The sequence below is a fragment of the Trachurus japonicus genome, chromosome 8 (genome assembly GCF_045865225.1).
Source record: "Trachurus japonicus isolate A0001 chromosome 8, Traja_1.0".
Classification (NCBI taxonomy): Eukaryota; Metazoa; Chordata; class Actinopteri; order Carangiformes; family Carangidae; genus Trachurus; species Trachurus japonicus.
This window is the reverse complement of record NC_140914.1, coordinates 2,105,594-2,129,479: the sequence shown is the minus strand read 5'-3', so window position 1 is coordinate 2,129,479 and position 23,886 is coordinate 2,105,594. Positions and strand designations below refer to the sequence as shown.

At 42.7% G+C, this 23,886-nt stretch overlaps 1 protein-coding gene across 1 annotated transcript in view; it reads right to left on the bottom strand.

Moving 5' to 3' along the window:
• LOC146982298 (NACHT, LRR and PYD domains-containing protein 12-like) overlaps positions 1 to 23,886 on the bottom strand; it is a 182,929-nt gene that overhangs the window by 150,736 nt on the left and 8,307 nt on the right. The window contains exons 2-4 of the mRNA XM_085785567.1: positions 16,711 to 18,344; positions 15,130 to 15,303; positions 11,382 to 11,555 (exon numbers count right to left, since the gene is read on the bottom strand). Coding sequence (XP_085641693.1) covers positions 11,382 to 11,555; positions 15,130 to 15,303; positions 16,711 to 18,344 — 1,982 coding nt within the window. The remainder of the gene's footprint in view (positions 1 to 11,381; positions 11,556 to 15,129; positions 15,304 to 16,710; positions 18,345 to 23,886) is intronic.

Below are 23,886 nucleotides of genomic sequence, written 5' to 3'. Positions count from 1 at the left end.
GGGCCAATGGATTTGTTGCCAAGTGCCGGGAGGAAGACGCTTTCCCCGACTTCCTTAATTACCACTGCATAATACACCAACAAGCATTATGTGCAAAAATGCTTAATATGAAAGAGATCATGGATGTGACAACAAAGATCGCCTGTTCTATTCGAGCTAGATCTCTTCAAAGACGGCTGTTCCGTGCACATCTGGAGAACACTGACTGTGACCACTCTGAGTTGTTGCTACACACTGATGTGAGGTGGTTGAGTCGGGGGAAGTTCCTGCAGAGGTTTCGTGAGCTGCTTCCGGAGATAAAGGAGTTTCTTCTTGTCGCTAAACATGTGGAATATAACCAACTAAATGACAATCAGTGGCTGCTTGATTTGGCATTTTTAACCGATCTGACCAACATGTTGAATGAGCTTAATGTAGAGCTGCAAGGAAAAGACAAAACAGTGGTCAATATGATAAGTTCAGTCAATGCTTTCAAACGAAAATTGCAGCATCTGTCCTCAAAGCTGCAGCACCATAATTTCACAAGCTTCCCAAACCTATCGTCAGAGCTGGAGACGCAACAAACGGCACATGTGCAGTGTGACAGTGCTCGCTACGCACAGGAGCTTGACAGCTGTCTGTCAGAGTTTAACAGACGCTTCCAGGACTTTGCTTTGCTGGAGCCTGTTGCTACATTCATGTGCTATCCATTTCAAGAAAATGTTGAAGTGGAATCTCTTGCATCCAAGATTGCAACACTGTTTCATCTGAACTCCTCTGAGGTGGAGGATGAGATTTTGACACTACAAACTGACATTCAGCTGAAGTCCAGGGCTCATGGAGAGTTCTGGAACTTACTCACAGAGGAAAAGTACCCGAACACAAGAAAATGTGCTATGTCACTGACTGCATTTTTCGGCTCCACTTATTTATGTGAGTCAGCATTTTCGCACATGAAGATTATTAAATCTAAATACCGCTCCACCATGACTGATGGTCATTTGGAAGCCTGCCTGAGGCTGGCTACCAGCAGTTACTGTCCGGACTATACTTCCCTGGCTGATTCAATTCAGTGCAGGTCATCAGAGTAAAGGTAATGATCACAAATGTATCGATTATTGTGCCATATGTTCATGCAGTTATAACAGGTACACCAACATATTGTTTATGAAGTGTTATGTATATGTTCATAATAAACGTGAATCATTAATAATGTTGGTAGATCATTTTGACTTGGTCACTTTAAAAGTAGCTCTCAGGCTGAAAAAGTGTGAGCACCCCTGATATAGATGGACTAACTTTTCACAAGGACAATATTTCTGTATTAAAAATGCTTCTTCTTTTAATTGGTCTTTTGTAATATTAATTTTTTTTTTTAGAAACTGAATTTTAGGTCTTCATTAAGCCATAATAATGGATCTCTATAATGTGTTTGCTTTACTTTTTGAATTGAATTACTTACATAAATAAACTTTTCCATGATATTCTAATTTATTGAGATACACCTGTTAAAAATGAATGTGATTAATGAGATAAAACATAGTAGATGCAGCTAATGTGCTCCTACTGTTGTGTGCAGAATAAAATCCTGAGATGGTCTCCAACAACGTCCTGTTTCCTGTGAGGTGAGTGGTGCCAGTGGGTTGCAGTCTGCTACAGGTGAGTGTTGGTGTCTGTCAGCAGCTTCAGGTAGTTGCACCAGCTACATCACTCCTGTGTGCTGGCCTGGGCCTTGGATTTGTCACATCTGTAGACATTTTATTCTTCTTATGACTCATTTACACCAACACATTCATTATCTCCAAATAAAGTTCCAATTCAATGAACATACAGACACTATAAATCATATTACAGTGATATTTGTGCATAATCATCAACCTTATTTAACCAAGTTAACAAAGACCACATTCTTATCAGTGGCAACAGCCTGGTAATAAACTCTTCAGCTCATTAATTAACACTCCAGAACTTATGCATTAACTTTTCATAACTTAGGTTCAGTTGTTAACAACAATTTCACAACAAAACAAGTCATGGACCCACAGCTCACACACATCACACAAACTCCCACAGACAACACTGGAGACACAGCGTCACATTTTATCAACAAAAACAAACCTTTATTCATAGAGCACTTTTCATACAAAAGGAAGCAGCTCAAAGTGCTTTATGCAATAAAATAAACAGCAGTCAACATCCTCTGTCATTCAACATTCACAGTTACTCACACACACAAATGTTCTCCATGTAAACGTAGGCACATGCCCCACCACAATCCCTGCTCTAATTCTGCCCCCTAGTGTCCAAACAAGAGAACTCCTCCTACTGGAATCAGCTCCAGGTCATCAAACCATATCATACAGACAGAAATATTCTTTCCTCCATAAATATGATAAAATGCAGTTACATTAATACATTATGAGTTAAATGTAATTAATTTATCTGCTCACAACATAGAACAGAGCAATTAAACAGTTATGCATTCAGTGGAACTCATCATTTTAACTCATGTCTAAAAAACTCACTTGACAGAAATAGTTTCATATTTTACATAAAAGCACTTTAGATAAACACACTCATTTAAAAATGATCCCACACCCCTGGGCTTAGAGGTTCTGTGAGTGTTAAAGTTTGATTTCACAAAAACATCGGCATCACCAACCATCAACTGTCTGCACAAACATTTATAATAACAGCATGAGCACAGAAAAACAGCAACAGATCAAAGTAGGAGTTTGTTATGCGTTGTATGTAGCATAGTTAAGGTAAAAAACAAAACAAATCTTGCATAGTTCCTCTTTAACCGTCTTCTCTGTCAGCGATAATGAAGGTTGTGAACAGCACCAACCCGCCCCAGCACCACGGCAACCGTCTCACCAACAGCTGCAGACACACAACATTTCCTGTGTCTCTCCCAACACATTCATTATCTCCAAATAAAGTTCAATCCAGTTAACATACAGACACTATCAACAAAAACAAACCTTTATTCATAAAGCACTTTTCATACAAAAGGAAGCAGCTCAAAGTGCTTTATGCAATAAAATAAACAGCAGTCACAGCCGCTCTCATTCAACATTCACACACACAAATGTACAACATGTAGGCACTCACACTTCTCTAAAGTTTAACTAAGAAGTTTCAGTAATTCCTTTGTGGTTTGAGACGACACTCACCTGAAAAACACAGGAAAGAAACAGTGACACAGAGAGATGAGGCTGCTTGACCTGAGTCTTCCATGGCGATGAGGAAAACCCATCCAGACATGCCCCACCACAATCCCTGCTCTAATTCTGCCCCCTAGTGTCCAAACAAGAGAACTCCATCACCTCTAGGTCAACAAACCATATCACACAGACATAAATATTCTTTCCTCCAAAAACAAATGATGAAATGCAGTTATATTAATACATTATGAGTTAAATGTAAATAATTTATCTCCACAAACGTCCCACTCTGTCTTTATGAACCAGTTCTAGAGCTGCTTTGGCTCTAACATCCTGAACACACACTTCACACTGTGGGACAGGTTTGTCTCTGGTCATTTGTAGCCCACAGCAATTAAACAGTTATGCATTCACTTCAGTAGAGCTCAAAATTTAAATTCATGTTTAAAAATGCACTTGAAATGAATAGTTTCATATTTTACATAAAAGCACTTAAAACAAAGACACACATTTAAAAATGATAAAGTGGGTCAAACAGCAGAGTCAAGTGGAGGTGCACGGTAGCCAGTGAAATGCTTCATCCACTTCCTGAGTGAAGACCAGCTGGTCAGGTGAGGACAGGTGAGTTTTAATATGTAGTCAGCTGACTCATGTTTCCGTTAACCATGATGATCATTGTTGCCGTTGTAAACTGCGTCGGTCCATGCTAGTGCTAATACAATCCACTCGCTGTGATGCTAATTACTTCAAGTTAAATCCTATTGGGTTAGCCTAACAGTGTTAATGGCTTTGAAGTGGTGAGTGAGAATATCTTAGTAAATACTGCTGAGCAGCAGACATTTTCTGACTACATGCTGTGTAAAAGAAACTGTTATTCAATGTGTTCTGAAATACTTTGTGTAAAGTACTGCAGCTGGCTGTGGGTTAACACGGGTTCATATCAAATATTTACTGTTAATGCTGGTATTTCTGTAGCTAATAAAAGTTAAATGATGATCTGAAGATTCATAGTCTTTGTAATTCATTAGAGTTTAACCGTATATTTAAAGGTGCACCAGTGAGTTAATTTTTGAGATCTCCCTTATGTATTTGACCTGCAATTGAAATGTAATAAAAATGTCTAATTGCTCACAACTTAGCATCAAGTAATTGTATCTTGACCTTGTCTCAGGTCCCAGAGTGAATACTTTTCAAAGTGCCACCCTGCTGAGATCGTGGAGCCGACCTAGAGTGATCCAGAGATTTGTGAAGATTTCAACAGTTTCCAGAGAGAGAAGATGTTCCAGTACTGGATGACGAGCCAAGCCCAGAGAGATACTGAACCACTGGCTTTCAGCAAGGAGACAGCAAACTAGGTAACACTTATGTATTCCTCCTCTTTGTCAAGAATGGTTACACTTTACATTCATCATTTACTGTGTGTTGATGATGTAATACATTTTGTCTGAGGATTTTAAAGGTCGTGGAAAGTTCCCACCACCTTTGTTAACCTGGTCTGGTCCTGTGAAAGAGGATCCACCACAGACACAGGTAGGTGTACAACAAAAACAAGTCTTTATTATAGTGAGTCATTCATGAAGAAATGCTTGTGACATCTGAAACTGCAACCAGCCCCACAGAGGGCCAGGCAGCTGCTGCACAACCCTGCAACACACAGCACCACAAATGAAGGAGAGATTTACACAGACACACTGCACACAATACTAAATGCACAGCAACCTTTACACTGCACACAGAGGGAACTCAGTGACAAAACACACATCAATACAGACCAGTCCACTCTGGAGGCAGCTCAAAACCACTTCTACCACAGAAACACAGAAACACCTGCCACAATCATTTTTTATATCAGTCCATATCGATATTTATCACAATATAACTCAAGTCACTATTTTTGTCAAGCCTAAATGTTCCCTCATACTCACAAGTGAGATTTGATGATATCAGAAGGTTATTTCTGATTTAAATATGTATTTTCTGTCAAAAATTGAACATGATGATGAGATTATTTTGTGCAGATGCATTTTAATTTGATGTACCTGCGTTTCAAACCATGGTCAATCACTGTTAATAATTATTGTTAGGAATCATTAACATGTGCATATGTGACAGCCTCTGCACATAGGATATAGGCCTATGAAAATAATTATTATATGTAAGATGGATGTTGCAACTTTAGTTATTTTTGGATCAAACAAATAGTGCTTCGTGAAGTTTTTCAATTGTGTTAATACAACAAATTGAAAAAAAACTCATGTAGAATGGAAATACTGTAAATGTAAAAAACACAAGTGTCTCCTTGGTTTTGCGGTCAGTCGTCCGAGTTCTCCTTCATATTTTCTTTCGAGGCAACACTCATTCTCTCTCTCTCTCTCTTTTTTTTCCCAGAGATGTCCCACTACTGACGTGCACGGCTGCAGCAGCCCAAACATTACCACGTGTTGTCGTGTTGTGTCTTCCTGTGCCGTGTCAACCTAACCTGGCTGGCTCAGCGTTCAAGCCACTCACTTCTCCGTCGGTCCCTCGCTACCTAAAGGAGGTGTAGAGCCCCCCTCCTAACAGATGATGTGACACAGCTCCCCTATTTAACCGTCTTCTCTGCCGCTGACACTAAAAGTCGTGAACAGCACCGAGCCGCCACGGCACCACGGCCACCGTCTCACCAACAGCTGCAGACAGACAACATTTCCTGTCTGTCTCCGACGCCGTCCAGCCTCCTCCTCCCCATCCACTGATACAGGTGAGTGTCATTACTTCTCATACCAGAGATGTTCAAGTCTTTTTTTGCAAGTCCGAGTCAAGTCTCAAGTCTTTGAGGGGTGAGACTTCATCAAGTCTCAAATCTTTGGTCACGAGTCCAAGTCAAGTCTCAAGTCTATAAAAAATAAAAGTCTCCTGTCTCTTCTGGTTGTAATGACCCTTCTATCATCTGCTGCTATCCAGTCTACTAAGGATACTGCACAGCTATATCTAAGCGATTCAAAGCATTTACTGTAGGTTATTATCACTCCTTTATCTATACAGTAGCCTATTGATTAGTTGTTTATTATATGATCACTTTAAACAGGATATTGCAATGCAATATGAAGAAAACGCAAGCTCGAGTCCCCATCTCTGTCTCTTACAGATGAACAGCATCAGTCATTCATTCTCCCAGAAAACTCTCTGGGAAGCTCACAGGGAGACAAAACACTCCCTCACTACACTGATATAGTCAGTTACTGAGTCGTGAATGTTGAGTTTTGTACCATCTTGTACCATCCGGAGGCAGCAGCAGCTTAAACAGAAAAGACGTGCTGCGGGTATGATGGGATGTAGCCTGCAAAGTCTGTCTTAGTGTTGCGTTGAGGCGCTGTTTACTGTCGTTGGAGCAAACCTCTGCATCTACTCTGTGCTCTGCAACTCCAGTGCACTGTCATAAGCCAAGTCCACTCAGTGTGTCTCTGCCTGGGAAGAGTCCTAGACATTCTTGAACTTTGAAACGTTGACTGTCAGGCTCTGTCGCTCATCTCAAACACATACTTGTTGCCGCTCGCACATCCTCGTCTTCCCGCCGCTGTTTCCGTTCTTGGTGTGCGTTGCTTTTGCACTGGCTACACCACTGCTTGCATTGACAGGCTCTGACTTTGTCTCCTTTCCAGTCTTTACGTCCGAAGACCACGATGTCGGCGCTCTCAGCTCTTCCAATGACGGGGTTAATTTTCGGTTGCATTTGAACTTTAATTGTGTTGTCGTTGCTGCTCTGCGCATTTTTTCAGTGTCCTTGTAGCTCCATCATGTTTAGAAAAAGAACACAAACACCATCATTATTAATATTACTAATAATATTATTGTTATTATTAATAATATTATCAGGGCTGCAACTAACAGTTAGTTTTATTATTGATTAATCTGTCCATTATTTAAACGATTAATTCATTAGTTGTTTGGTCAATAAAATGTTAAAGAATGTTGAAAAATATACATACATACAAGAAAATGTCTTGTTTTGTCCACAAACCGAAGAGAAACTCAGTTTATTGTCTTAAAGGAACAAAGAAACCAGAAATATTCACATTGAAGAAGCTGGAATCAGAGAATTTTGACTTTTTTTCTCAAGATAGTTGACGAGTATTTTAATAATCGATTATTGTTCGATTAATTGATTAATTGTTGCAGCTCTAAATATTATTATTGATCAGTCTGTTTCATGCTGTTTTGGACTCTGAGCTTAACGTGTGTGTGTGTGTGTGTGCGTGCAGGTGCTGACGGTCGGAGGCAGCAGCGACCACATCGACGTCTTCACTAACCTGTCGTACAGAGCGTTTTCACTCAGCTTCTGAACACACAGACACACTTTGTCATTTATGATAATAAAATATTTTTGTCATTTTGTAACTTGTTGGTCCAAAGTTATTTAAATAGATTTTTCTGTTAGAAGTTTCTCGTACCTGCACACACACCTGTATTGTTCTGAGGTCTCAGAATCTGGATTTTTTTTCTCCAGACCAGTCAAGACCTCAGTTGCAGTCACATCTTTTTATTTTAACCACAAATTGAATCATTGATCCATGGTTCATTGATCCATCACTACAGATTGAACTGGTTTGTAAATTCCAGCTGTAAAACTATGGAATTACTTTTGTATCAAATCGATCCAAACAAAACCTCTTCAACATCAAACAGAAACAAGAGCTTGAGAAAGAATAAAACTTTATTTAAGAGAGAAAAAAACTCACTGAAGCAAAAAACTGTCGTCTCAAAAGCAAAATGTGTGACAAATGACAAATCTCTTGGTTGCTTTAATTGTTTAGATAAACGTGTTTTTGTTGCTTTATGTTCAGTAAACAGGGTTTTGCTCTTGCTGTTGTCACCTCTCTCTCCTCTGCTCCCTGAGAGGCCAGAGTCACATTAGAGCCAGAAAAACTACATATAAAATATAGCCTACATCATTGATCATTATACAAAATAAACAGTGTTTACAAACATGGTGCTAACATTAATGTGTTAACTGTCGTCATAGCAACATGATCTGAACCTCCATCATGTTTAGAAACTCTGAATAATGTGGAAACGGAAATGAGCTGCAGTTCTTCACCACACCACAAGATGGAGCTGACTGATCAGAATGGATGGAGGAGGAAACAAGAGGAGAGAGCAAGGGGGTAGATCGCACTACACGCAGGCGCAGCTCACAGTCGGCCATATCTGAACGGGCAAATTGCTCTGACTCTGGCTGCAGTTACAGTGCAGTAGATAGGTGATCCAGTCATCTTCATTAAAAAAACGATTCATAACTCTGTGAAAAATAAATCAGTATGTAGCTATTACTTTAACTATTTGCATAATGTCACTGTAATGTTACTTTTACAAAAAAAAGTACATGATTAAAATGATCCGTGATTTTAAGTATGCTGCATCATAACTGCATAGACGTTCATAAAAAATCAAACCGTTTTGAAATTGGACAAAAACTGAGCAAGTTATGGTCATTATAGCAGAACATGCAGCAGAGGCTTAATGCTCTGAGGGAGAGAGTTGCCCGTCCCAAGATGGCCGCCGTACTGGCTACGCTTTGTCATTGGGAAACAGCGGTGGGTGAGCCATCTAGTTCTTATATATATCTATGGGAGAGAGGAGGAGGAAGGAGGAAGAGGAGGAGGAGGAGAGAGGAAGAGGAGAAGGAGGAAGAGTAGGAGGAGAGACTGTGATGATCTCTGAACACACAAACACCTCTTCACTTCCATCAGGATCATCATTTCCATCTGAGAAGAGAAGCAGAGGAGATGGATCAGTGATTGTCTCTCTACTCTGATTGGCTGACTGATGTCTCTCTCTCTGCTCTGATTGGCTGACTGTTGTCTCGCTCTCTGCTCTGATTGGCTGACTGTTGTCTCGCTCTCTACTCTGATTGGCTGACTGTTGTCTCTCTCTGCTCTGATTGGCTGACTGTTGTCTCGCTCTCTGCTCTGATTGGCTGACTGTTGTCTCTCTCTACTCTGATTGGCTGACTGTTGTCTCTCTGCTCTGATTGGCTGACTGTTGACTCTCTCGCTCTCTGCTCTGATTGGCTGACTGTTGTCTCTCTCTGCTCTGATTGGCTGACTGTTGTCTCTCTCTCTGCTCTGATTGGCTGACTGTTGTCTCTCTGCTCTGCTCTGATTGGCTGACTGTTGTCTCTCTCTCTGCTCTGATTGGCTGACTGTTGTCTCTCTCTCTGCTCTGATTGGCTGACTGTTGTCTCTCTCTCTGCCCTGATTGGCTGACTGTTGTCTCTCTCTCTGCCCTGATTGGCTGACTGTTGTCTCTCTGCTCTGATTGGCTGACTGTTGTCTCTCTCTGTGCCCTGATTGGCTGACTGTTGTCTCTGTCTCTGCTCTGATTGGCTGACTGTTCTCTCTGCTCTGCTCTGATTGGCTGACTGTTGTCTCTCTCTCTGCTCTGATTGGCTGACTGTTGTCTCTCTCTCTGCTCTGATTGGCTGACTGTTGTCTCTCTCTCTGCCCTGATTGGCTGACTGTTGTCTCTCTGCTCTGATTGGCTGACTGTTGTCTCTCTCTGTGCCCTGATTGGCTGACTGTTGTCTCTCTCTGCCCTGATTGGCTGACTGTTGTCTCTCTGCTCTGATTGGCTGACTGTTGTCTCTCTGCTCTGATTGGTTGACTGTTGTCTCTCTCTCTGCCCTGATTGGCTGACTGTTGTCTCTCTGCCCTGATTGGCTGACTGTTGTCTCTCTGCTCTGATTGGCTGACTGTTGTCTCTCTCTGCCCTGATTGGCTGACTGTTGTGTCTCTGCCCTGATTGGCTGACTGTTGTCTCTCTGCTCTGATTGGCTGACTGTTGTCTCTCTGCCCTGATTGGCTGACTGTTGTCTCTCTGCTCTGATTGGCTGACTGTTGTCTCTCTGCTCTGATTGGCTGACTGTTGTCTCTCTCTGCCCTGATTGGCTGACTGTTGTCTCTCTGCCCTGATTGGCTGACTGTTGTCTCTCTCTCTGCTCTGATTGGCTGACTGTTGTCTCTCTCTCTGCTCTGATTGGCTGACTGTTGTCTCTCTCTGCTCTGATTGGCTGACTGTTGTCTCTCTCTCTGCTCTGATTGGCTGACTGTTGTCTCTCTGCTCTGATTGGCTGACTGTTGTCTCTCTCTCTCTGCTCTGATTGGCTGACTGTTGTCTCTCTCTGCTCTGATTGGCTGACTGTTGTCTCTGTTATTGTCTCTCACTGACTTTAGTCCAATAGTGCTGAAAGCAGCACAGACTGACTCCGCCCCCCTACTGACCTCACAGTCTCCAGTCTACAGTCTGGACTCTTCACTAGATCAACCAGATCCTTCAGGTCTGAAGACTTCAGGTTGTTTCCTCTCAGGTTCAGTTCTCTCAGGTGGGAGGGGTTGGACTTCAGAGCTGAGACCAGAGAAGAACAGCTGATCTTTGACAAACTGCAGCTCCACAATCTGAATAAAGAATAAAAGAAGCAGATAAATTAATTGATAACTGATCAATAATCAGATGTGTCCTGATCAATAATCAGATGAGTCCTGATCAATAATCAATAGAGGGACTTTGTCCTTGTGTTCTTGTGGATCTTCATCATGTGGCCTTCTACACACATCATCCACATGTCAGCACAGATTCATCAGCTGCTGCTGACCTCAGCTCAGTCTGTCAATATACAATCAATATCTGATCAATACCTGTTGGACTAAACACTGACTACAACTCTCTGATTTAGAGATTCTGATTCTTTTAGACAGATTTATATTTGTACCATTTCATGTCACTAACTTTGTATTTTTATTATTCTCTCTTATTATTATTATTATTATTATTATTATTATTATTATTATTATTATTATTATTATTATTATTATCAATAACTTTATTGATCAACTGGTATCAGGGTTAAATCAATAAACTAACAGCACAGGGGTCAATGACGTGATGAAACCCAGTGTCAAGTGGTGTCACTTTGATTTTTGATAAAAATCTGAATAAAGAGGAAAATAAATCTGGACTCAAATGAGGAATTAATACAACTCTGTGTTTCTGGACTCATTTTACATCATTTGTCACAGATTATTTAGAAGAAGAGTTTTTTGTTTTTAGGACATGTCCTGCTCAAGATGCATTAAAATCTAAATATAGAAACACAGACAAAAATCTATTTCTATTTAATGTTTTCAGAAGAAAGTATATTTTTATAAATTCACTTTAATCCACTGTAGGTGGATCAGATACAACAGTCAGTGAACTGACCTCAGAGTCTCCAGTCTACAGTCTGGACTCTCCAGAAAACCACTCAGATCCTTCACTCCTGAATCCTGCAGGTCGTTCCAGCCCAGGTGCAGGTGTCTCAGGTGGGAGGGGTTGGACTTCAGAGCTGAGACCAGAGAAGAACAGCTGATCTCTGACAACCTGCAGTTCAACAATCTGAATAAAGAATAAAAGCAGTGAGTTGAGGACAAAGCTCCTTGTTGACAGCGTTCAGTGTCTCATCATCTGTTCAGAGCTGAAGAAGCTTCAGAAAGAACAAGTTTAGAAAATCAAAGTCCAACAGCTGAAGCAACAGGAAGCAGGTTAAACAGTGACAGAGAGAAAACAGCTCATTAATATTCATGAGAAGCTGCTGCTGCTTCAACACAGACGCAGTGACTCCGCCTCTTCACCTGTCAGCTCCACCTGTGGCTCCATCCAGACAAACTCATGTTGTGCAGCCACATTTCTCAGAGACTCTGTCACTGAGCTCCTTCTCACTCCAACAGCTCATCTGCACTCATACAGTGTGCGTCATGGGGTCCGCCCGCTATTCAGACATCCCGCTATTCCGACATGTCACTATTACGACATCCCTCTATCTAGACATGCCGGTAGTCCGACACTTTTTGATACCGCTATTCCGACACGTCTTTTTTTTTTTTTTTTTTTTTTTTACAGCTGCGATACCCAGGCGCGTCTCTCTCTCTCTTTTCTTTTCAGCATGTCTATCACTGGTTTGATGAGGGAGTGATGTTCTTAATCTCAACAACTCAACTATCAAGCAAACAAAACTGACACACATGATAAACAAACAGAACTATGCTGCAGTTTGTTTGTCAAGTTAACCTGTCACCTTCAGCACCACGGACAGCGCCGCGGATGAGCCGCGGAGCTGCAGCTGTGAGCGTCTGGGCTCTGGGCTTAGGGCCTGGGGCCTCATTTATCAAAACTGTAAGTAAGCAGTGTAAAACTGCTGCTACTAAATGTTTTGCTTAGGCCTACGGTGAAAAGACATCCCAAAATATTTACACCTTTTTCAGATCTATCAAACTGTGCGTGCACAACTCTGCACCTCAACTTTGATAACTGGATCCAAGAATGGTGCGCAGTTGCGCACGTGAACACACCTCCGTCCCGGAATGCCTACACAACCATATATGGTCAGCACGTGCATATTAATTAGCCATGTGCGCTCTGTGGAGCGACAACAAAGTGACAACGAAGACAACGGGCGGAGGGAGGGGGAAAGAAAGCGAGATACATGGCATCGGGCAATAAATCAGGCAAAAACCTCCCAAATCTCAACAAAAGGGAGCAGAAAAAAGAATAATCTTATGTAATCTGCCCCTTTATTCCAGACAATCTTTTTTTTCTTCTTTTACCTATGTTAAAACGATGTAAAGCAGCAGGATAAACTCAGGTGACAGAATAATAACAGTCTCAGCTCTGCAGATCAGTGTGCGCTGCTGCCGGTGTGTTTTTAAACTTGGAGGGTTTGTTTTTTCTTCTCTAATAGGCCTATGTATTTGTGTATGAGAAACAGTGTCTCAGATGAAAAAATAAAAATAAATCAGAAGGACACTCTGACTATAACGTAATCAATCAATGTCGGAAAAGCGGAATGTTTGAAAAATAGTAAAGTGCCGCTACTCCGACAATGAAAAAAAAAAATGTCGGAATAGTGGGACGCTTAAAAAATAATGTTAATGCCGCTATTCCGACAATTAGAAGTCAATGTCGAAATAGCGGCATGTCGGAATAGCAGCATGTAACCGTGCGTCATAGTGCACGTGTGCGTAGCGATACGCCGCTTCAATGGCCGACAAACACGGCTCCAGAGTTCAGGGCTGTTTGACAGCAACATCAAGTTGTGACAATCTTCAGAACGACGTGGTCAGCTTTTCTCCGTGGGCGTTTTGAAAGTGTGTGAAGCAGGTTGTTGGTGGCGAGCCCGTCCACAGCAGCTCATCACTCAGCTTCTGTGCTGCTGCTCTGCTCTGCTAACACACTGACTGTGTTCAACAGCTCACACAAGCCCACGTTCAAGAAGCTCAGCTGTCACTTTGAGCTGCTTCTGACTCCTGCCCTCAGCCAAGCACTGAGTCAACACTCTGAGCCTGAGCCGCCACATGAAGCAACAACCTTCAGCCCATCTTGGTGAGCCTCCAAACAAACCAGCTGAGCCTCTGCAGCTGCTTCATGTCAGCAGCAACAAGACCAACACTAGCAGCTCTGCTCTCACCTGTCTCACCTTGATTCTCAGCATTCACAGTCACTAGCTGCGTTTCCATTACAGATTTTCGCAAAATAAAAGCGATATTTCTGAAACTTCGAAAAAGTGCATTTGCTATTTGCGGGTGTTTCCATTGAAAGGTATTTTGCGAATGAGCCGTAATGCGTCTTGCGTTTCTATGGTGACGGCACAGTGATCTCAGCTGCCGACAGCTGTTGCTGTTATTGTTTTTAACAAAGACGAAAACAGCGCTTGATTGCTGAAAGGCAAAGCCCGTGTGGCGCTGCAGCGGCCACAAATAAGGACGCACTCACACTAGGGCCAGTTGTTCCGTACCGTGCTGAAGCCCGAATGCCCCCCCCCCCGCTGGCCCGCACTCACACCACCTCCAACCCAAGCTGCTCAAGCACGGCTGCCTCCGTTGATATAGAGGGATTATTTGTTTACCAACACGGCGGATGTGCGCTTTAACCTGACTGCAGAAAGAACGGAGCCTTTAAACACCAGCGGTGATGAGGCGCTGACAACAATATAGGTGGTTGTGTCCACACACCCGTACTGGTTTATGTGACTTAAGGTGACATGTCGGCGCAGGAGGGAGGGGAGTGTGGATGCGAGCCAGTCTCCTTCAACCATGCAGGGAAAATGGGAATGATATGAAAGGTTTTCTAATGTATTGAGAAACGATGCCCAGTTCAGCAATGCATGACAATAAACATGTGGTTCATTTGTCCCCTCAAGTTACATAAACCAACACAGCGTGGACAAACAACTCCGGTGACGTGTAGAAAAGCGAAAAAAGTGTTTCCATTACACTTTTGCGATACACGTTTGTATCGATATGTCTCAAAAACCACCTCATGAGAGCGTAAAAACTTTTTTGCGATATTTGAGAGTTTTTTCGAAATGTAGGTGTTTCCATTACCAGTTTTTAATTTCGATATTTAGATTTTGTGCATTTCAAGGGGAAATGGAAACGCACCCACTGACAGGAAGTGTCTGCAGTGTGTGCCGTGCTCTTCACTTCCTGCTTCACACTCCAGCCTCTCCCAGCCAGTTGAGCTACCAGGGAGCAGACTTTAGCTGCCAACAGCTCCCTACAGCCAGCCTCCACTGGAGCGCAGCTTTCCAGCCTCCTCTGCCTCTGCTGCCAGCTCTGTGGATCTCAGCTGCTTCCTCTCATGCTTCCTCCCATGGTTCTGTCAGCTCCACAACATCCACCAGCTGCTGTGTTTCTGACCACAACTCAACATCTGCTCTCAGATCAGTGCTGCACGTTGCTTCAACAACAAGTGTCTGAGTTGAAAACAACAGTTGTAGAAGCTGAGCTCGTTCTCTGCTGCTCTGAATCACAAACACTACGACTGCTCTCACCTTCTTCTCTCTGGACTCATCTCAACTGTTTTCTCTCTTCAGCTTCTTGAGAAAAATCCTCACACACAAATCCTGACATGTATGAACCAATGAGAAGCTGAAGCTTCAAACAACTACAACAGCTCCAGTCAGTGAACTCACCTCAGAGTCTCCAGTCTACAGTTTGGACTCTCCAGTCCAGCACACAGAAGCTTCACTGATGAATCATCCAGGTCGTTGTAACTCAGGTTCAGGTGTGTCAGGTGGGAGGGGCTGGACTTCAGAGCTGAGGCAACAACTTCACAGTGAAGCTCTGAGAGTCGACAACCACCAAGTCTGTGATTAGAGAAGAAACAAAATGTGTGAGAGTAAAATCAGACAATTTGTACTAAACACACACAACATGTCATCATGTGATCAACATGTGCTCTTCACACTCTGGTTCAGTTCATCTTCTCTCTTTGTGTTGGACATGAAACAATAATCCTCATCAGGGCTGGGCTGGAAAAACCCATTCAGATTCAGATCCACCTCCTCTTGAATCCTCCAACATCCATTCATCAAAGCCCAGATGGATGTTTAATCCAGGCTCCTGCTGCCGACACAGGTAGATGTGGTCAGGTGAGCTCAGGTGTAGAGCTGCAGGTGTCACCTGAACAACGCTCACACACATTGATTTTCTCCAAACATGAAATGAAGTCAAAGAAAATCAAGGTGAAATGTAGAAACATCTTTAGTCAGAAGATCTGACCACTAAAGTGTGTGTCCTGCACAGATCTAATCCACACTAAGGACACGCTCCAGGTTGTCATGGTGACATTTAAGGTGGACTGATTGATTTCCATGGGTCACTGAGCAGCACACAAGAAAACATTCCACCTTAAAAGTGTGTGAGAGCTGGTGACTGCACAGTGACTGAGATGGTTGATGAGTAAAAAGAGAGAGAAGCTGCTTTGATCGTCCTTCACTCTTCTGACAGTTTGTGTGTCTGTGCTGATGATGGACACACAAACATGACACAGTCAGTCTGTTACACTGGAGCTGCAGCTGCTTCGGCTTCACAACCAGCCACAACTGAACCAGCAGGTGAAGCACAGGTGTGTTAGCGCACACAAACACACAACACTAGCAGCACACACACAGCAGCCTCTAGACTCCAAGTGAACAAGTGTCCAGTCAGGTAGAAACTGTGTGGAGCTGAATGGAAGCAGATCTATGTGCAGGATGTGAAGAAGCAGCTGTGACTGTTGACACACAGTGGAGCTGCTGCTGCTGCTACATCTGCTATCTGTTGCCATGACGACTCCACTGTTGCTCATGTTCAATAGAAAGTGCATTAATGGAACTGCTTTGGCTCCATTCATCATGTCAACATTCATGGTTTTAATAATGCAACAATTTACAGCATCAGTTCTCTGAGCGTCTCATTCATGTCCAAGTCAAACTGGAGTTGGGACTGAAATCTAAAACACAATCATGATGTTGAATCAGGAATCAAAGTGAATCAGAGATCAGATGGATTCAGGTGATCAGTGATCAATACCCAGCCCTGACCCTCATCACTCTGTCAGACCTGCACATTGTTCATGTCCATCTTTGTTGGACTTTAATCTTCAGCTTGAAGCTCAAACTGAAACATCTGCAAGTTTAAAACTCAGAGTGTTAAAACATCTGGAGAAAAGACACAACTGACCTGAGACTGTGTGTGTGTGTGTGTGTGTTATTGATCATGTCTGGACTCACTCAGCCTTCCTGCAGTTCCTCACAGCTGCGATCAGTCTCCGTCGTCCCTGAACTGATGTCTTGTACTTGTCCAGGTCCAGCTCGTCCAGAACCTGCTCTGACATCAGCAGCATGTAGGCCAGAGCTGAACACTGGATCTCAGAGAGTTTCTCCTCTGATCTGTTCTCTGACTTCAGGAACTGTTGGATCTCCTGATGAACTGACTGGTCCTTCATCTCCGTCAGACAGTGGAAGATGTTGATGCTTCTGTCTGGAGAGATTTTATCACTGTTCATCTCCTTGAGGTTGTAGATGGTTCTCTGGATGGTTCCTGGACTGTTGTCTGTCTGACCCAGCAGACCTCCTAACAGCCTCTGGTTGGACTCCAGAGAGAGGCCATGAAGGAAGCGAACAAACAGGTCCAGGTGACCGTTTCTACTGAGGAGGGATTTCTGCATGGCTCTCTGCAGGAAGTCATCCAGGGTTAAATCATCATGTTGTTCTCCCAGGAACTTCTTGAGGACCCGTGTGTTCCTGTTGGTGAAACAGTGGAACATGTAGACTGCAGCCAGAAACTCCTGAACACTCAGATGAACAAAGCAGTAGACTGTTTTCTGGAAGATCACACTCTCTCTTTTGAAGATCTCAGTACAGAGTCCTGAGTTCACCAAGGCCTCTGTGACATCCAGACCACACTGCTCCAGGTCTTCTTGGTAGAACATGATGTTTCCTTCCTCCAGCTGTTCAAACGCCAGCCTCCCCAGCTTCAGAAGAACTTCCCTGTCGGCCTCCGTCAGCTCCTGTGGACTCGTCTCATGTCCTTCACCGTACTTGTTCTTCTTCCTCTTTGTCTGGACCAGCAGGAAGTGTGAGAACAGGTCAGTCGTGGTCTTGGGCAGCTCTCCTCTCTGGTCTGTGGTCAACATGTGCTCCAGAACTGTAGCACTGATCCAGCAGAAGACTGGGACTTGACACATGATGTGGAGGGTCCTGGCCGTCTTGATGTGTGAGATGATTCTCCTGGACAGATCTTCATCACTGGACCTCCTCCTGAAGTACTCCTCTATCTGGGCGTCAGTGAAGCCTCGGACCTCTGTTACCCTGTCGACACATGTAGGAGGGATCTGATTGGCTGCTGCAGGTCTGGAGGTGATCCAGACCAGAGCCGAGGGAAGCAGATTCCCCTGGATGAGGTTTGTCAGCAGCACGTTGACTGATGACGTCTGTGTGACATCAGACACAACCTCCCTGTTGTTGAAGTCCAGTGACAGTCGGCTTTCATCCAGGCCGTCAAAGATGAAGAGAAGTTTACAGACAGCCAGCTGCTCTGCTGTCACCTTCTGTAATGTTGGATGGAAAACATGGAGCAGCCTGAGAAGACTCAACCGCTGATCTCTGATCAGGTTCAGCTCCCTGAACGAAAGCAGAACCAGCAGACTGACATCTTGGTTCTCCAAGCCCTCGGCCCAGTCCAGAGTGAACTTCTGCACCGAGAAGGTTTTTCCAACACCAGCGACGCCGTTGGTCAGAACCACTCTGATGGGTCTCTGTTGGACAGGTGAGACCGTAGAGACGTCCTCTCTCTGTTGGACAGGTGAGACCGTAGAGACGTCCTCTCTCTGCTGGACAGGTGAGACCGTAGAGACGTCCTCTCTCTGTTGGACAGGTGAGACCGTAGAGACGCCCTCTCTCTGTTGGACAGGTGAGACCGTAGAGACGTCCTCTCTCCGTTTAAGATGCAAATGTTTAGATAACTTGTGTCTCATTTTGACAAAAAAGTTGTTAAAGACTTTGTCTCTCTGTTGGACAGGTGAGACCGTAGAGACGTTCTCTCTCTCCCGGACAGGTGAGACCGTAGAGACGTTCTCTCTCTCCCGGACAGGTGAGACCGTAGAGACGTCCTCTCTCTGTTGGACGGGTGAGACCGTAGAGACGTCCTCTCTCTGTTGGACGGGTGAGACCGTAGAGACGTCCTCTCTCTGTTGGACAGGTGAGACCGTAGAGACGTCCTCTCTCTGTTGGACAGGTGAGACCGTAGAGAGGACCGTAGAGACGTCCTCTCTCTGTTGGACAGGTAAGTCTTTAAAGATGTCGTTGCACTTGATTGGAGTGTCACGGAGGATCTTCTTCTTCTTGGACGTTGTCTCCAGCTGTCTCACCTCATGTTGGGTATTAACCTCTTCACTCTGTCCCTCTGTGATGTAGAGCTCAGTGTAGATCCTGTTGAGGAGGGTTCCACTTCCTGTTCCACTTCCTGTTCCCTCAGTTCCTTCAGTCACTCGTTCACATCTGCTCCTCAGACTGATCTTATGTTGATCTAAAACCTCCTGCAGACCACGATCTGCTGAGAGACAAGAGACAGAGTCAGATTGAAGACAGAGAGTCTGACAATCTGATCAGATTATTTTCATCAGCTACAGAAAAACTACAGACAACAAAGAGAAGGTTTGAATCATCATCTTCAATGTCAGTGCTGTGTGATGGAACAATGACTCTGGAGAAAACAACAAATGATCACATCAGCAGACAGATGTTCAGTCTCACTTTGTCCGCAGCTGCTCTGATTGGCTGTCTGCAGCTCACCTCTGGTTCTGGGTCTTTGTCCAGGATCCTTCAGGACGTTAGAGTCACCACTCCTCTTCTCTCTGTCAAGACATTTCTGGATCAACAACATGTCACAGTCTCAGCTCCACATCTCTGATCTGTCTGATGGATCTGGTTCCTGGTTTCTTTCTGACTCAGGCTTCAACCTTCACTGACTCCATTTACTGCATTTAGTCCCTTCACTGAAGAATCTTGTTTCCTGACTCATTAGACATCATCTCTGTGAACAAATCCAGATGCTGCTGCTCAGACAGTGTCTACAGTGAAGCTCTGACATGTGAAACTCATCATTCAGGCTGTAAAATGATCCTGCAAACTGCTGTAAACTCTGTTAGAAACCAGCTCATCAACGTTCACCAAACCACCTGGAATCAGCCACGTCTTTAAAGCTCATGTTGATCAGCTGCAGGAAGAACATGGAGGAGGAACAAGTCCAGATGTTCTTTCATCACATCAGTTCAGAAGAAACATGAAGAGACCTGAGCAGTTAGTATGAAGACACTGATCAACCACAAGAACCAGTTCCTGTTGACTCACAGTCACTATGAGCTGCAGGACCTCAACACACTCAACACTGGTAAAGAGGCTGGAGCAGGTCTCTTACCGGGAGTCTGACGCTCCAGGTCCAAGACTGAAGACTGGACCCTCTCCTTTGGACCAGTCACTCTTCAGAGATGGACAGGTGGATCCAGGTTCAGGTTCAGAACTGAACTTTGGAGGCTTTCCTTTGGACCGGTCACTCTTTAGAGATGGACAGGTGGATTCAGGTCCAGGTCCAAGACTGAAGACTGGACCCTCTCCTTTGGACCAGTCACTCTTCAGAGACTGACAGATGGATCCTGGAGACTCTGGTCCGTCCTCCTCTTCCTCCACATTAACACTCATCTTCAGGACTTCAGTCAGTCTGAGAGGGAAACCAGAAACACTGAACAACACTCAGTACGTTTACATGCAGAGCTTCATCGAGCTAGGCTCAAAATTCAATTTTGGCGTCTAGTCGGACTTCTGTCCTTGTCTCAATATACATGCAACTGAGAAAATCGATTGACTGACGGGGTCCATCGCCCCCTCATGGTGTCACCCGTTGTTTCAGTGGGTTAATACGCCTCCTGTCCTGTTGACGTTTCTGTCACCTCATAAAAAACTGAATATAAACAACTTATACTTAACATATAAGCTTAATAATAAATTCTCAACTGCAGTTCCCGACCAGACGCGCAAGTCTGGGCTGGATTCACGCTGAGAATAGGATACAGGCTTCCTCTTTCCTCTCTCTCTCTCTCTCTCTCTTTTTTTTTTTTTAATAAAGCACTCTTGCTGGTTGCGCTGTGTTAAATGCATTGAATCGGTGCTGACGTTGGGTTTTTTTCTTTACTTTGCCGGGTTCGGGCGGCTTCTCTGCTCCACTTGGTGCCGTCTCTACGGTTGTGGAGCATGCGCACATGCATTGTCCAGTTATACTCCGACTAAGGTGTTTACATGATGGAGAAAATCAAATTCCAATTGCATTATCTGGGTGTCTTAATCGGAGTTCTCCAACTCCGATTTCAGTCGGACTAAGGTGTTTACATGCACTTCAGTTCTCCAGTTAAAGTCGGATTAAGGCAATAATTCGTTTTTTTCAAGTGTCATGTAAACGTACTGACTGACCTTAGCTTCAGATTCAAGGGGAAAGTTAAGGGGGAAATTAAATTCAACAGCTGAGCTCTGAATCCTCTGTTTATTTCACCTCTTAATGTGAAAACTGTGTTTCATTTTGTGTTGAGTGTAAAACTTTAACACTTTTCCAGAGAAGACTTTGTCTCTGAATGCACATGAAAATGAATTACTCTGCCCACTATGTGTTGCTATGTGTTGCTATGTGGGTCAGTGACATATACACCAGAAAAAAGTGTTTTTTCAAAAATTTCAAATAACAAGCATGAAAATGGTTGACTTTTGTTCTACTAACTCTCATCTCTATAGAAACATATGTGGTTTTTAGATTTTCAGTTGGAATCAGAATTTATGTGACAATTTGTTTTATTAGCGCCTAAAATCGTCATATGGTGTGACATGAAAATAATTGTATATAAACTGAAAATGGATTATAGCTCTCTTAAGTTACTCACTTTATCAAAGTCATTTATCATAACTAAACTGTGATCCATTATACTTTGGTGGAAATTAATTAAATTTGTGTATTATTTTCTAAATCATTGCTCAATGTGAGACCTATGCCGTCGGTCTTTCAACATATTTTCTATTTATTGTGACAAACATTGCTATAAAATTATAAAAATATTTGTGACTCTTGCTGATACTATTTTCTATGTATTCCATGAACATTTTCACATTTTATCATTAATAAAGGTATGTCATTTTCACAATTTGGAATGTCACACCAAATGATATAGTGTCACACCATATGATCATGTCGCCATGTGTGAATGCAAACCATGTATTATCCAACTTATTATCATGTATTATTATTATTATTTTTATTATTATTATTACTATAATATTAGTTGCACTGCCTACAGTGTTCTAGTCCTATGATATTTTAGCTATCATGTATTGCCAGGCTTCAAGAAATCTGCCTAAAGGCCTTTTGAATCAACAGTGAAAGCACCCCTTAAAACCCTCCCTCAGACCTTCCTATTGGTCAGTGAATGGAAACAAGAAGTTGTTGTTTAGGCTACTTTTCTTTTCTTTTCTTTTCCTCAGCAACTCCTCTCTCATTGCAGGGTCAGAATTCTGTCTCTCCCTGTATCTCTTTGTCCTCTCGGCACTTGTCATAATTACTGCCTCAAATTGACCAAAGAAAAGGGAATATGGTTTGAGGTGAAGACAAAACATTGTTTAGACTTAAACAGCATTCTAAGGTTTCTGTGAAGGGATCTGCTGTGTCTGTCTGATAAACTAGAAATCTGTATCACCGAATAAAACTAAACTAAACTAAACACAATAAATTGTGGATAATTACAGCCTTTATGTGATGATGGACCCAAATAAATGTTTAAAAGGACAAAACATACATTTTACTTTGTTATTTATAGTTATAATAGCAGGAAATTACAATTCATATCATATGGTGTGACAATAAAATCATATGGCGTGACAGGCAGACATGTCACACCATTATGACCAAGTGTCACACCATATGACGTTTTCTGCACTTAGCACAACCTTGAGTCTTGTAGCTACACATTATCATACTAACAACATGCTAGATGTAACAAAGCAACATAGGTTTACATGAAAATATGACAAAATAATAAAATTTCTTTTGCATTTTTATGAAAAATGTGTCACACCAAAAGACATCTGGAAGTGGGACCTTTGTCAGAGTGCCAACAAGATCTGATTTATTGTAAAAATAAAAATGATGGCACAACTCAGGTTGTACAGTACTAGCAATACATTGCCAGTACTGTACAGTCTTCTTGAAGAGGGTCCTCTCCTTCCCAAGGGTGTCAAAGCAATTGCCCGTTGAAATATCCCAAAACAGTGTCACACCATATGATTTTGATTTTTGTGACAAAATCTTTTTGATTAGAATTGACTCAAAACATCATGCTTGGACATTGAAAACAGTAGGCTCACAAATAGACATCTGTATTATTTTTCTGTATTTTTTTGAGAATTTTTGCACCTATTTTTCTTAGTTTTATTCAGATTCTCACTTTGAGAAACAAGTGTCGGACAGTCACACCATATGACTTTTGTCATGTTTGGTTGAAAATTCTGAAAGAATGAGTGATGAACTGTTTAAATGTTGAGTATGTTCACATAAAGCATGATGTTCTGCACAATATTGAGAAGGTGTTTGGCAAATATATTTTTTATTCATACATGCTTGACACTGAAGACAGCAAAACTGCCATGTCACGTCATCCACCCATATGTGCTGTTGTTCTTAACAGAGGTTGATTGTTCTGTGTGTGTTTTATGTGTATTTATGGGTATTGGACCTTGGATGTCTTTATGTGTTCTGGACCTCCTGGCTGCAAATCAGTTACAACAGGGACAATAAAGATAACTTTGAACTTTGAACTTTGAACTTTGAAGATAACGAGTCTGGAAACAGTAAAAGTTTTGTGTCTTATTCTTTTGGTTTTTGATCAGAACCTGGTCTGATGTGGATCAACTGTGTGTCAGACTCTTTATCTTCTCTGGGTCAGTGTTAAACTTTTATTTTGAAGGTCAAACACACAGTTTTCACATTAAGAGGTGAAATAAACAGAGGATTCAGAGCTCAGCTGTCTGACTTAAGTTCCCTTAACTTTCCCCTTAGCTGTCTGTTAACACACACAGAGAATAACAGTGTGTTAACAGTTTTTATTTCTCATGTCGGCGTTTTGTCCTAAAACTGTATATTTTTAAACCTGGTTCCAGTGTGGGTAAATCTCCAAACGCCGCCTCAGAAAAAACTAAACGGATCTTTAGTGAAACGATGACGTCATAGCCTCACCTGTCACCTCTCTAACCTGTAACCTGGGCAACACCGCTAGAAGTCATGTAGAAAGAACAGTAACAACAACAATGGCGGACTAGTGTAAAACTACTCTGACTCTTCTTCCCTTCACACTTCACAGGGACTGAGACTTAACG